The sequence below is a fragment of the Mya arenaria genome, chromosome 6 (genome assembly GCF_026914265.1).
Source record: "Mya arenaria isolate MELC-2E11 chromosome 6, ASM2691426v1".
Taxonomy (NCBI): domain Eukaryota; kingdom Metazoa; phylum Mollusca; class Bivalvia; order Myida; family Myidae; genus Mya; species Mya arenaria.
In genome coordinates this window covers 49299614-49315484 of record NC_069127.1, presented here as the reverse complement: position 1 = coordinate 49315484, position 15871 = coordinate 49299614, and the positions used below count along the sequence as shown (strand labels likewise).

The 15871-nt window shown below is 32.3% G+C and overlaps 1 protein-coding gene across 2 annotated transcripts in view; it reads right to left on the bottom strand.

Annotated features, from left to right (window-relative positions):
* The window catches only part of LOC128236507 (mucin-17-like), a 31930-nt gene extending 16659 nt beyond the window's left edge, over positions 1 to 15271 (bottom strand). Inside the window, exon 1 of one of the 2 annotated variants that reach the window (XM_052951394.1) lies at positions 14741 to 15271. In XM_052951394.1, coding sequence (XP_052807354.1) covers positions 14741 to 14786 — 46 coding nt within the window. In that variant the 5' untranslated portion in view covers positions 14787 to 15271. Of the gene's footprint in view, positions 1 to 6641; positions 7072 to 14740 lie in introns of those variants that run through there. The other variant, XM_052951397.1, reaches the window with a different exon arrangement.
* Positions 15272 to 15871: the final 600 nt, after the last annotated feature.

The following is a 15871-nucleotide window of genomic DNA, read 5'->3' as shown; positions in this document are numbered from 1 at the left end:
TATCCTATATTCTGTGTGTCTGTTTGTTAGCCTATCCTCTATAATTATCCTATATTCTGTGTGTGTTTGTTAGTCTACCTCTATAATTATTCCTATATTCTGTGTGTCTGTTTGTTAGTCTATCCTCTATAATTATCCATATTCTGTGTGTCTGTTTGTAGTCTATCCTCTATAATTATCCTATATTCTGTGTGTCTGTTTGTTAGTCTATCCTCTATAATTATCCTATATTCTGTGTGTCTGTTGTTAGTCTATCCTCTATAATTATCCTATATTCTGTGTGTCTGTTTGTTACTATCCTCTATAATTATCCTATATTCTGTGTGGTCTGTTTGTTAGTCTATCCTCTATAATTATCCTATATCTCGTGTGTCTGTTTGTTAGTCTATCCTATAATTATCCTATATTCTGTGTGTCTGTTTGTTAGTCTATCCTCTATAATTATCCTATATTCTGTGTGTCTGTTTGTTAGTCTATCCTCTATAATTATCCTATATTCTGTGGGTCTGTTTGTTAGTCTTTCCTCTATAATTATCCTAATATTCTGTGGGTCTGTTTGTTAGTCTATCCTCTTTAATTATCCTATATTCCGTGTGTCTGTTTGTTAGTCTATCCTCTATAATTATCCTATATTCGTGTGTCTGTTTGTTAGTCTATCCTCTATAATTATCCTATATTCCGTGTGTCTGTTTGTTAGTCTATCCTCTATAATTACCCTATATTCGTGTGTCTGTTTGTTAGTCTATCCTCTATAATTATCCTATATTCCGTGTGTCTGTTTGTTAGTCTATCCTCTATAATTATTCTATATTCCGTGTGTCTGTTTGTTAGTCTATCCTCTATAATTATCCTATATTCTGTGTGTCTGTTTGTTAGTCTATCCTCTATAATTATCCTATATTCCGTGTGTCTGTTTGTTAGTCTATCCTCTATAATTATCCTATATTCCGTGTGTCTGTTTGTTAGTCTATCCTCTATAATTATCCTATATTCCGTGTGTCTGTTTGTTAGTCTATCCTCTATAATTATCCTATATTCTGTGTGTCTTTTTGTTAGTCTATCCTCTATAATTATCCTATTTCCGTGTGTGTTTGTTAGTCTATCCTCTATAATTATCCTATATTCTGTGTGTCTGTTTGTTAGCCTATCCTCTATAATTATCCTATATTCCGTGTGTCTGTTTGTTAGTCTATCCTCTATAATTATCCTATATTCTGTGTGTCTGTTTGTTAGTCTATCCTCTATGATTATCCTATATTCCGTGTGTCTGTTTGTTAGCCTATCCTCTATAATTATCCTATATTCTGTGTGTCTGTTTGTTAGCCTATCCTCTATAATTATCCTATATTCTGTGTGTCTGTTTGTTAGTCTATCCTCTATAATTATCCTATATTCTGTGTGTCTGTTTGTTAGCCTATCCTCTATAATTATCCTATATTCTGTGTGTCTGTTTGTTAGTCTATCCTCTATAATTATCCTATATTCCGTGTGTCTGTTTGTTAGTCTATCCTCTATAATTATCCTATATTCCGTGTGTCTGTTTGTTAGTCTATCCTCTATAATTATCCTATATTCTGTGTGTCTGTTTGTTAGTCTATCCTCTATAATTATCCTATATTCCGTGTGTCTGTTTGTTAGTCTATCCTCTATAATTATCCTATATTCCGTGTGTCTGTTTGTTAGTCTATCCTCTATAATTATCCTATATTCTGTGTGTCTGTTTGTTAGTCTATCCTCTATAATTATCCTATATCTGTGTGTCTGTTTGTTAGTCTATCCTCTATAATTATCCTATATTCTGTGTGTCTGTTTGTTAGTCTATCCTCTATAATTATCCTATATTCTGTGTGCTGTTTGTTAGTCTATCCTCTATAATTATCCTATATTCTGTGTGTCTGTTTGTTAGTCTATCCTCTATAATTATCCTATATTCTGTGGTTTGTTGACTAACCTCTATAATTATCCTATATTCTGTGTGTCTGTTTGTTAGTCTATCCTCTATAATTATCCTATATTATTCTGTGTGTCTGTTTGTTAGTCTATCCTCTATAATTATCCTATATTCTGTGTGTCTGTTTGTTAGTCTATCCTCTATAATTATCCTATATTCTGTGTGTCTGTTTGTTAGCCTATCCTCTATAATTATCCTATATTCTGTGTCTGTTTGTTAGTCTATCCTCTATAATTATCCTATATTCTGTGTGTCTGTTTGTTAGCCTATCCTCTATAATTATCCTATATTCTGTGTGTCTGTTTGTTAGTCTATCCTCTATAATTATCCTATATTCTGTGTGTCTGTTTGTTAGTCTATCCTCTATAATTATCCTATATTCTGTGTGTCTGTTTGTTAGTCTATCCTCTATAATTATAGTCTGTGTTAGTATATCTATTTATCCTATATTCTGTGTGTGTCTGTTTGTTAGTCTATCCTCTATAATTATCCTATATTCTGTGTGTCTGTTTGTTAGTCTATCCTCTATAATTATCCTATATTCTGTGTGTCTGTTTGTTAGTCTATCCTCTATAATTATCCTATATTCTGTGTGTCTGTTTGTTAGTCTATCCTCTATAATTATCCTATATTCTGTGTGTCTGTTTGTTAGTCTATCCTCTATAATTATCCTATATTCTGTGTGTCTGTTTGTTAGTCTATCCTCTATAATTATCCTATATTCTGTGTGTCTGTTTGTTAGTCTATCCTCTATAATTATCCTATATTCTGTGTGTCTGTTTGTTAGCATATCCTCTATAATTATCCTATATTCTGTGTGTCTGTTTGTTAGTCTATCCTCTATAATTATCCTATATTCTGTGTGTGTCTGTTTGTTAGTCTATCCTCTATAATTATCCTATATTCTGTGTGTCTGTTTGTTAGTCTATCCTCTATAATATCCTATATTCTGTGTGTCTGTTTGTTAGTCTATCCTCTATAATATCCTATATTCTGTGTGTCTGTTTGTTAGTCTATCCTCTATAATTATCCTATATTCTGTGTGTCTGTTTGTTAGTCTATCCTCTATAATTATCCTATATTCTGTGTGTCTGTTTGTTAGTCTATCCTCTAATTATCCTATATTCTGTGTGTCTGTTTGTTAGTCTATCCTCTATAATTATCCTATATTCTGTGTGTCTGTTTGTTAGTCTATCCTCTATAATTATCCTATATTCTGTGTGTGTCTGTTTGTTAGTCTATCCCCATTGTTTGTATTGATAAAATAATATTCCTATCTTGTTTCTATTTCATCTTGTTATCATTGTATACATATACTGAGGAGGGCATAAGAATTCAAATTACTTAATAAATGTTTTCAATCTAGAATCTTGTCGCTAACTATGTGTAAGGTTTTGTGTGTATGGCCAATGCCGGTATTGAAGGCGGACATGCATTCCAAACATCTTTAAGACCCTTATCTAGGTTTTTGTTTTGATTATGAACAATACATTAAATATATTGATATTGCATGAGGTCATTAATTAAAACGTAGTATCTAGGTAGTGTCAATTGCTTTAATTTTCAAAAGTAGGCATTTGAATATCAATTACTTTAGAAGAAGGCATTTACATATATATAGAAACAACTCATTATTAAAATATCCGTTTTTGTCAGTAGTAGTTAATTTAGTACAAGTTATGGTAAAGTTCTCAGGTAGCGTTCTTTTCAAGTGTGGCTTAAAGTATAGATTACTATCGAATCTCGTTTTTCGAACGCCTCAAGTTTATGGGTATTGATCGTAAAGACTCGATCATAAAATAAATGTGAATTACATTAATTAAATAGAGAATTTGAGTATAAATCAATCAAAGTTTGAAATATGTGACACTTTGATAGGTTTTAAACATAATATATACTCCAAACATTTCTATTTGAAATCATGTACACACTATTAATTTACAACAACAAAACAATAACCAAGACAGTAAATAAAATGTATACAAACTGACTTACAAATCAAAAGAACAATCCATTGCTTGTGCATTTTGCCGTAGAGTCCCATATTCCAGTTTCAACAAGCTATCATTTAATACGCCGTTTTAGCAAGACACAAATATCTTAACAATTTCCTAAGAACTTATCTGCAGAAGTTTATACACCCTTTGCCCATCACTGCCTTTTTGCCGCGTTCCCTATCGACGTTTAGGTGTTTTGTTTCCTAATCTCAGTTGAATACTATATTTTCCAAGTGCAGAAGACTACGTGATGACGAAACAATGATAAATTATATTGATTGTCCACATTTAACATTGATTTAATGTAGGAATTAGGCAGAGGCCTGTGGAACTGAAATATATGCATGTTTTTGTTTTTTAAGTTTGTTTTGTTATAATCTGAAGCATCTTTATTAAACACATATTGATTTGCATAATAAATCCAGACATATCTCTGTTGCTTCTACTACTTTGTTGAAATAAAACACTCGTTCAATCCAAAATCAATACCCTCATTTCAAAGGAATCTAAATAATAATAAAAATGTGGTAAAAATGGCCAATTGTTTATGGCAGGTTGAAGTATGAACTATAGTGAATGTCGAACGATTTGCAATACATTTTATGAAAGCATACGTTACACTGTGAATACGGTGACAATCGATTGTTCTTACTTCAATTTTTGTTATTTGTAACTGTCAAGTTAGTACATGTATTTCTCATTTGCAGACGCATGTATCCATGGTAATTAAACCCGATGTTCTATGATATAGCTAAGTTTTTTGGTATCACAAAACTCCACAAATCTGCTCGATGATAAAAATAATCTAATGTTTGTCCATTTTTATGAAATTCAAATTTCAAATTCTGGTTAGATAAAATAGGATGGTCATTTTAAAATGTATAAAATTCGCACAGACAGTTTTTATCATTTTCTCAATATATCCATGCATATATTGATAAGGTCATCCCATGATTGCTTTATGATTTATTGACGTATTCCATAACATTTTCGTATTGATTAATAAAGAGAAATATTATGTTTCCATTAAGTAATGTCAAGTTAACGCATGTTCCCCCTTAAATCCAATACAATTAATAAATTAAGGAAATACTGTATTCATATAGCAAGATATGTCAACCTTAAATAAAGTTATTCAGTTTCAACCGTTATTCTATTTTTAGTAACAGTGACCTTGACCTTGACTCTTGGGACCCAAAACGCAATCACATGAAAGGTATCCATAAACTCTTCCTATAGACCAAGTTTGCTCAAGATATGTCAACCCTTAATGGAATTATTCAGTTTCATAGGTGAGTTTGACGCCGCCCGGCCGCCTGGCCACCCAGCCACCTGGCCGCCCGCCCGAACAACGACGTTTTTCATTCTAATAACCAGGTTTCACTATGCGAAAACCTGGTTAAAAATCATATAATTACAATGAATGTTGAACTTCAGAATGGTGAGCATGATAATTGTCAACTGCTATGCAGGACCTGTCAATCACTTCATCGCGTACTCAGTCATCCATTCACTAAATTAAACTCAAATAAAACCTTCCGTCACTGTTTAATTTAATTTGTTTTTATCAGTTTAAGGCCCCATCTACCTACCATTGTGATCGTTATTGTTAAACGTCCAAAAGCGGTACCCGGGGTGGGCTACCGGGCGCGTCCCCTAGTCCCACCTTACATCGTCCAAATGTACATTTTATTCACTGAAGAAGTAACAAAATACGCAAAAATGCACACTTTGGGACTAGACATTGTTAAAAAATGGGGAGTACCCACAAACCCCTGCCAAGAATTTTAAACAAAACAATTTTGGTTCTGAGGGAGGGGCGCAAGTCAAAAGGTTACGCCCCTTAGTTAACCCCCCTCTAACGTCAAATCCTGGATCCACCCCTGACATCAATTGTAACTTAGTTACCCCTAATCACTATAATTAATTCATCTTTAACCTCAACCATTTTATCTATAACCACAATAACCACTCTCAGTATTATTAATTAAATATAACCACAAACAGGATTATTAATTTATCTATAACCTCAAACATCATGATTATTTTTTATGAATCCTTAGTCAGTGTGATTTATTTATATATAAAAGTTTATGCAATGACGTGTCGATGATCACGGCTTGCGGAGGCCAGCGACAACAACAACAACCCCACCTAAGTTCCATTGTGATTGTTTGTGTTCCAACTCTAGTGCCTTAGGTTGTGTTGTTGTTTTTTATCAAGAGTTGCCTTTCAATATTTTGTAAATGCTTCAATACATTAAAATAAAGTATCGTTGAATATTTAATATGAATATCTATTGAAGCCCGGATCGTTTATTCTCACATTAAATCAATTGCATGCATAAGAATATATACACGCGCTCATAGCAGAGACCACTTATAGTCTTGTCTATCTGTTTAATGGCGACTCGACGCGTAATATCAAGACAAGTTGTCAAAATTATTTGACTTTATCATTTATAAACCGGAGAACACACATTGTCGACGCAAAAAAGTGGTAAAAATCCAATTATTCAGTGAAAAATAAGTCGAAATTATACTTACATAACAGATGATGTTACAACTCGACACAACACAAGGCTATATATGGTCATAGCATAACGATGTAAGAAAATGCTTCCATACTGTATTATTTCCAGTAGAAAAGTATGTTCAAGTAATTAAACGAAGCAGAGATACAATATCACTCACCTATTATAAGAATTATCCATCGTTTGTCCATTTTCAGTCCATTAAATTATTATAAAAATATATATGTAATTAGTTGACACCAAGATGGTGTTAAAGTATAGTATTTTCTGTATTTCACCCTTTCAGTTGATTGACGATGAGTTGAGACCCGAATGTCATGTCTATATTATCATTTTCTTTCTAATATAAAATATTCCATAATCCATATGATCTATGACTCTGTAATTTTTACTTCTTCTTAACCACTTCAGCGTGTTCTAACAGTGCTGTTATAAATATAATAATAAAATAATAATAATGCACTTGTCAACTTTCAATATATCTCCTCCATCAGTATCTTAAAAGTATATTACTTAAATGTATGAGAATTTACAAAACGTCAATACAGAATCCTTTAAAATGGTCTGTTTACTCACGAGTTACTTGCTTATTAACTAAATGTATGTATAATGTTTTCGTCCGATTAGTCATTCCATGAATTAAGTGTTGAAGTAAATAACATCTCAAACCGTGCATTAAGATTTAACAAGTCACCCACTGCTTTTGTGACCCGATCAACCGATATTGTTCAATATGAATGGTAATTCGGATAAACATCACGTTTAGATAGGCCATCTTTGTGTGGTAGTCAATAATGAGTTGTGGTATTTCTGAGTTTGGATACAAAAAGCAATATTCTTTCTAACGTTTATGTATTGTAAGATTTAAATATATACATACACTTTTAAGTAGGCGCTATTTAGGTACTGGTCCCAATTTTTCGAAACTTATTAAGTCCCTTATAAACAGGATTAAGCTAAACTCACTATTTTTGTTTTTCAATGATTTGCTTAATTTTTACTTATTTAAAAGTTTTTATATTTCAGAGAGGATGTATCTTTATGATAATCACAACAAACCTTTTTTAATTTATAAAAAATTGATTTAACTATGTATTTTTACTTATTGAAATAAGCTACTTAAGCCTGTTAACCTTAAGAAGTTTCGAGAAATTGGGGCCAGGTGTAACTAGTGGTAGTGCACGATTCTATCCGCTTTATATATGGCAACTGCGGTAGTAGTAGTATGCTCATGATAGTAGCGATGATGTGTGTGATAGTTGAAGTTGTGCAAGCTAAAGTCGAGAAAAAACACACAGTTTTCAATTCAATTTCAATGAATATTTTATCATTATATTTTTATGCTACAGCCTTGGTAAATGGTGGTAGTCTATGCCAATAAATGAAACATTAGCGTCAGTAGTTTTGCCTAATACATACCATTCGTAACTCATGATAAAATGGCCATTATAGGCGCAAATCAAATTTATCCTCGAGTGCATTACAAAATTGACATTTTTGTTTCTTGTTAATATTTTTAATCTATGCATTCTACCGGTTACTATTTCTGATTTATGTGAAGCCGTGTAGACGCTGTTCTGAACTTCTTATTTTGTATCGTGTCTTAATTTAACTGAAACTTAAAGTTTGGAAAAAATATAAATGATCATTTCTAAAGGTATTCGTTCCATATTTGCATGTAACATAATTTAGTGCTTGATATAATCATGCGGAAATAAAAGTATGTTTCCTAGCCCATGGTTAAGCCAATCATAAAAAACAATGGTTGCACAGTTGGTGTTTGGTGCATTGTTTTGTATTTAAACTGACATTGAGTAATGTGTAGGTTTGATAACATGTTCTTTCTACTTTCATTGTTATTTTTAACCAAAATCAGATGATGGATGACAAGCGATAAACATATAATGCAAGTCTCTCTAATTCTCAGTATACAAAATTAGCCTGTGTTTTACGCCTTCTTACCCCGTTTTATAAAAAAAAACGAAAGTTTCAATTGCATACCTCTTATGTTATCGGTGAATGTATTTTTATATTGTATAACAGGTTATGTCACGAAATAATGATGTGTTAAATTACTAAATAAATGTGTTCAATCTTGAATCTAATGATATCGCCACCTATGTTCAAGCCTATCTGTGAATGGCCAATGCCTTGTGTGGAAGACGGACATGCACTCCATACATCTTAAATAATCGTATGACGATCCTAAAATAGTTTTTTGTTTTGCGTTTGAACAATGAATTGGATATTTCGATATTGAATTAGATCTATATTTATCAGTTTCTATGTGGTGTCAAATCCTTATTATATTCAATATTATATTTGAATATCAATTATTTAAGAATAATGCATTAACATATTTAACAGAAACCACGTATCATTAAAATAATTCTGTTTTGTTAGTAATAATTAATTTTGTACGTTTAATGTTATAAGATTCTCAAGTAGCAGTATTTTCAAGTTTGGTTTAAAAAGTATTGATTACCATCGAATCTAATATATCGAATGTCTCAATTTCATAAATGTTAAGTCCATAAAATTAAATACAGAATGTGTATATAAATGTAACTAGTTTGGAAAATGTGACGCCTTTAGTCGTGTTTTATATGAATTGAATATATAAATATACTCGAAGCATTTCTATTCGAAAACATGTACAATCAAATCAATTAATGTACAACATTAAAAGAATAAGTAAGACAGAAATAAAATGTATACAAACTGACTGACTTGTATACAGAACAATCCACTGCTTTCGCATTTTGCCGTAGAACTTCAAAAAGCTATCATTAAGTTTTTAGCGAGACACAAACATTTTATCAATTTCCTAAGAACATATCTGTAGATACATGTAAAGCATTGGCCCATTACTGCGTTTTGGTCGAGTTCCTATTGATTGTTCGAGTTTCCATATCGTAATCCCAGTTGAATACTTTATTTTCCGAGATGCAAATATAAAGCGCAGTAAACTAAATGTTGACGAAACAATAGTGTATTGATTCTCCATCAGTTAAACTAGATTAAATGTAGGAATGAGGCAGAGTGTTGCGGCACTGAAGTCAATACATTCTCTTGACCTTTCAGTTTTCGTTGAGCAATATTTTTAAATTCGTTCAACGAATTTTGATCTGCATAGTGTACTCTTTCAATCCTAAAGCACGTCGTCATTTGAAAGCAATCTAAATAACACTATAAATGTGGTAGATAGAGTACGGCCAATAGTTTATGGCAAGTATTTGTCAAAACTACAGAGAATATTAAACGATTTGCTACACATTTCGTTCATGAAAACCACACTTTTGATACGGTTACAATCGGTAGATCCGTTTCAATTATAATTTTTGTTTATTGGTACCACAGGCATCTGTATCATTGTTTGTCACTTAAATGTTGTTTAAAACCATTTTGGGTACATACAATGAGATAAACAACACATCTGAAGATATTTAGTGTCTTTGATATACAAAAAAGAAACAAGGTATGTAACTCAAACTTACCCGATTTCACGGTAGAGTCCAGTTTTATGCAAATTTCTCAACCAACATATAAACAATCCATTTTTAAATAAGTGACATGGAAAGAAGAGTCAATTACCTTTAAAATGGTGTGCGATATGTTGGTATATCTATAATGTCTTTAGACAAACAAGCATAATTCAATGTCCAATTCTCGTGTTTTTCTTTAGTCGGAAAGAGTACAGCAAATTCAAATCTTCAATTTTCCCCGAGTAAACAGTACTAATGACAGTCCTATTGAAGTTATTTTATGCTTCAGTGTACAGATAATTAATTCCATTCCTTAATATCACCATAAGACTAACACCACAGTTTAAGACACAACCGTATCAATCTTCAAATTAAATCCACTTTAAAATTTTGTTTGAGGCGGACATTTTCCTGACAGCGCTCAGATGTTTCTGATTAACCTCCAAAGAAGAGTATTTGGCCCATCCAAGCTTGTGTGGCTCACATTCAAGCCGGTACAAAGATGTTAAATGTACATGTCAATGACATCATCTGGGAGCTTGTCGGTAAAATGGCAGGCTGCCTACGAAATTTAAAGTGGATTTAATTTGAAGACTGATACGGTTGTTTCTTAAACTGTGGTGTTAGTCTTATGGTGATATTAAGGAATGGAATTAATTTATCTGTACACTGAAGCATAAAATAACTTCAATAGGACTGTCATTAGTACTGTTTACACGGGGAAAATTGAAGATTTGAATTTGCTGTACTCTTTCCGACTAAAGAAAAACACGAGAATTGGACATTGAATTATGCTTGTTTGTCTAAAGACATTATAGATATACCAACATATCGCACACCATTTTAAAGGTAATTGACTCTTCTTTCCATGTCACTTATTTAAAAATGGATTGTTTATATGTTGGTTGAGAAATTTGCATAAAACTGAACTCTACCGTGAAATCGGGTAAGTTTGAGTTACATACCTTGTTTCTTTTTTGTATATCAAAGACACTAAATATCTTCAGATGTGTTGTTTATCTCATTGTATGTACCCAAAATGGTTTTAAACAACATTTAAGTGACAAACAATGATACAGATGCCTGTGATTGGTACTAGCATATCTCTTTTGCAGATGCATGTGTCCATGGTAAATAAATGTGTTGTATATGTATGTATATTCGTATCACGGTAACACTAACGTCCACAAATCTATCCTCCAATGATAAGAAAAGTTCAATGTTTGACCATTGTCGTAAAATTGAAATTTCAAATTCCGATTCCAATCTTTATTAAAAGTTTAATAGGATGGTCATCCCAAAATGTATTGAAGTGGCATAGAAATGTTATTAGTTGTTCAATTATGTACATTCAGATATTGATAACGTCATCCCATGATTGATTTTAAGATTGATTTACGTATTCCATATCATTTTCGTATTGATCATTTTAGTGAAATGTTATATGTCAATTAAGGAAAACTGTGTTGACAGGTGCCATAAAATATTTAGAATGTCTAACTCCTCAACTGAAACGCAAGAGCTTTATATGTACTTTTACTCATACATGCTTGTCAACATTGTATGATTCATAGCGTAAACAGTCACTCATTCACAAGCATAAACTCGTAGAAAAGCCCCAGTAAAGTTTCCATTAAATTAAATTTGTGTTTAATCGTGCTTTAAGATTTAACAAGCTTCTTATATTTTTTTACCGCTTTTTTTCAACATCAATTGCAATTTGATTGTCCTCGGTATTGTTAATTTATATATAACCTTAATCAGTATGACCTTTTTAGTTTGAATAATGACGTTTCAATGGTGAAGGCTAGGGAAGGCCAACACCAATGGAATAACTTATGTTTCATTATTATAGTTCATGTCCCGACTGTAGGTACATGAGAAATGTGCCTAACTCTTCAATACCTCAAGTGCTGCGTCTTTCTCTAAAACTATGAAAACTAGTAGATCGAAGAAAATTTAGTAGAATTCATTGTTTTCAAAGTCGGCTAAAGACTTTGTAACTTTAATTAAGTTCAAGAAAAGTAAAATCTATATTTCCAGCCACTCAATACTTTTTAATTTGTCAATCACATATCTGCAGATGATGGTATATCAATGGGCACATTCATCTGAAAAAGTGAGATGCTTGTAACACTGAATTAATTATGAAACAGATCAACCGATTGTAACCGTGTCTACAGTGTTACGTATGTTTTGGGCGGTTTTGTCGTGTTTCCGATAGAAACAATTCTAAGTGTGATATCTTGATGAAACAATTAGATATACATATGACTAACACAAATTAGACAAAATAGAAAGCCTCATTCCCAGTCACCGTTCTGCAACTAGAAGAAGATTTTGTTTTAACTTATTCAGAAAGAGGAATTGGACAACTCTTTGTACAGCAGTAGCTAACTAGCTGGGACGCTAACCGGATAGAACATCACCCAGCACATTTTTTTGCCTGGCCGGGCTTAATTGAGCTCAATGCATCTGAACTATTTTTGTTGACCGACGAATGTTGATATTCGTGAAAGGTTCCCAGACCATGGTGGCGTTCTAGCCAATGCAGAGTTTAAAAAGGAGCGGGTGGTGTCTGTGTTCATGGTGACAGTTGATACAAATGGTGATTCCAAGTAAAAGATCAGTGCATGTTGAGGCCAAAATATTCTTGCGAGTCAACCTCTTCTATGGTATGATATTGGATTTCGTACGGTCGTTGTATGCATTGTATATCAATTCTTGGTGTTTAATGTCAAGCGCCAGTCTGGCTTCCCTTATGGGTATTTGGTTTGCATTTAAACAATAAATTGGAAAATTATCGGAATAGTATTAGATATATATTTATACGTAGTGTCAAATCCTTATTATTTGCAAAAGTAAGCTTTCAAATTTCAATTACTTTAGATAAAGGCATGAACATAAACAACTCATAATATCCGTTTAAGTCAGTAAAAGTTAATTTAGTGCAGGTTATGGTAAGGTTCTCAGGTAGCATTCTTTTCAAAAGTGGCTTAAAGTGTAGATTACCATCGAATCTCGTTTCCCGAATGTCTCAAGTTTTGGGGTATTTATAGTATATACTTCATCATAAAATAATTATAGAATGCATAAATAAACTATAGAATTTGAGTAAAAATAAATATAATTTTGAAATATATGACACCTCTAATATTTTTTAAACAAATTAATTATATAAGTATACTCCAAACTTTCTCTTCGAAAATACGTACAAATAAAATATTTACAAACTGACTTACGTATAAATAGAATAATCCACTGCTTGTGCATTTTGCCGTAGAATAACATATTCAAATTAAAAAAAACACTATCATTTATTATACATCAATTTAGCGCGACACAAATAAGTACATCATAAGCCCATAGTTGCGCTTTTCTTACACTTCCTAATGAGTTTTCGGTGTTCTATATCTTAATCCGGGTTGAAATCTATATTTTCCAAGTGCAGGTGACTATATATGTGTTGACAAAACAATGATAAATTGATTCCACTTTAAACTAAATTAAATGTACAAGGCAGAGTGCTGTGTAACTAATGCCAATGCATGTTTTTGTCCTTTCAGTTTTTGATGAGAAATTATCTGAAATTCATAAAACACATTCTGTTTTGCATAATAAATCCAGTGATGTCTCCGTTTGTTGTTTTAACTGCACTGTTAAAATATACACGCTTTTAATCCAAACACCATACCTTCATTTGAAAGGAATATAAATAGCAATAAAAATGTGGTAAAAACGACCAATTGTTTATGGCAATTATATTTATGTACTATAGTGAATATCGAACGATTTGCAACACATTTTGTTTATAAAAAGCATACGTAACACTTTGGATACGGTCACAATCGGAAGATCATGCTTCAAACTTTGTTCATTATAACTAGCACATGTATTTCACATTTGCACATGCATGTGCCCATGGTAAATAAACCTACAGTTTCGTAACATAAGTACGGTTTTTTCGTATCACGGAAACAGCAAACTTCACAAATCTGCCCACCGATAATCTAACGTTTGTCCATTTTCATGAAACTTAAATTTTAAATTCCGGTTTAAATATTGATTGTTATATTTTTAAGTTAAGTAGGATGGTCATTCCGAAATGTATTAAAGTCGCACAGAAATGGTATCAATTGTTCAATATAGTCCATTAAAATATTGATAACGTCATCCCATGATCGCTTTTATGATTGATTTTACGTATTCCATATCATTTTCGTATTGATCAAAACAGGGAAATATTATATTTTCATTAAGGCAACACTGAGTAGATTTGTGCAATCAAATATTTACAATGCATGTTGAACTTCAGAACGGTGAGCAATTTAATTGGCAACTGCCATGCGTGCATGAGCTTTACGTGCATTTGTGTATGCCTGTTGTCCACTTGATAGCGTAGTCATTCATTCACTAAATTAAACTCAAATATAAGCATTAGTAATGTCTCCATTAAGTTGAATATATGATTCGGGAGTTATATCAAGACAAGTTGTCAAACTTGTTCGGCTTAATCATTTATAAACCAAAACACACACTTTGTCGACATGAAAACGTGGAGTTTATATCCAGTTATTAAGTAAACAATAAGAGAAAAAAACTTCCACGCCCATGCAGTAATGTTATAACTCGACACAAAATAAGGCGACATATGGTCATGGCATCATTATATACGAAGAAAGAAATGCTTACATACCGTAATAGTCCCAGTGGAAAATGATGTTCAATTGTTAACAATTACGAATGATAATACAAAGGAAACATTGTCACTCACCGATTATAACAATAATCCATCGTTTGTCCATTTTCAGTCCATTCATTTTTTATTAGAAGTTCTGTAAAAAATAATACCATGAGAGTATTTAAAGTGTATTAGTTCTGTAGTTCATCCATTCAACTGATTGACGTTGAGTTGAGACCAGAATATCATTTGTCTATAAGTATTACTTTTTTAGGACTTTACGTAATCCATATGATTCATCACACTGTACTTTTTATACCAATGAACAACTAGTGCTCTGGTAAATATTATAAAATAATGATAATGCACTTCTCTTAAAACTTGTCAACTGTCAAGATATGCTCTGCATCAGCATATAAAAAGTATATTACTTTAATATACGAGACTCTGCAGTGAGCCATTCACACATCTTAAAAATAAATTAATTTAAAATGGTCCGTTTACTCCAGAGTGGCTTGCTTCTTAATGAAATGTGTGTACACTTTTTTCGTCCGATTAGTCACACAATAATCTAATGTTGAAGTAAATAACATCTCAATCCGTGCATTTAGATTTAACAAGTCACCCACTGCTTTTGTGACCCGATCAGCCGATATTGTTCAACATCAATGATAATTTGGCTAAACATAAACTTTAGATAGACCAGGATGGTGTGGTATTCAATAACGAGTTGTGGTATTTCTGAGCCTCTGTTATCAAATAGCAATATTTGGTTTTAACATTCATGCATTGCCATATTTAAAAAAATCTAGTATATCAGTCGCCTTTCTGAATTATTTGAAACCAAATCTTCTTCTTCTTCTTCTTCTTCTTCTTCAATATTTTTAATCAAAATGCAATAAATAGTTACTTGTCTTGGATGCAGTCTGTTTAAAATATTGAAATCAGACCAGCTGGTTTTTATGCGTTTGTTTGTTATATTATGGACATATAAACATGATTAAATTGAAGAATGTCATCATTCTCATCGCCCTCTTCCTCCTCCTCCGCCTCCTCCTCCTCCTCATCTTCATCATCATCATCAGCAGCAGCAGCAGCAGCAGCAGCACCACCACCACCACCACCACCACCACCACCACCACCATCATCATCATCATCATTACATCCTCATTCATCATTCGTGTACGATCAACTCCCGGGTATGATGTAGCCTTTGTGGCAAAT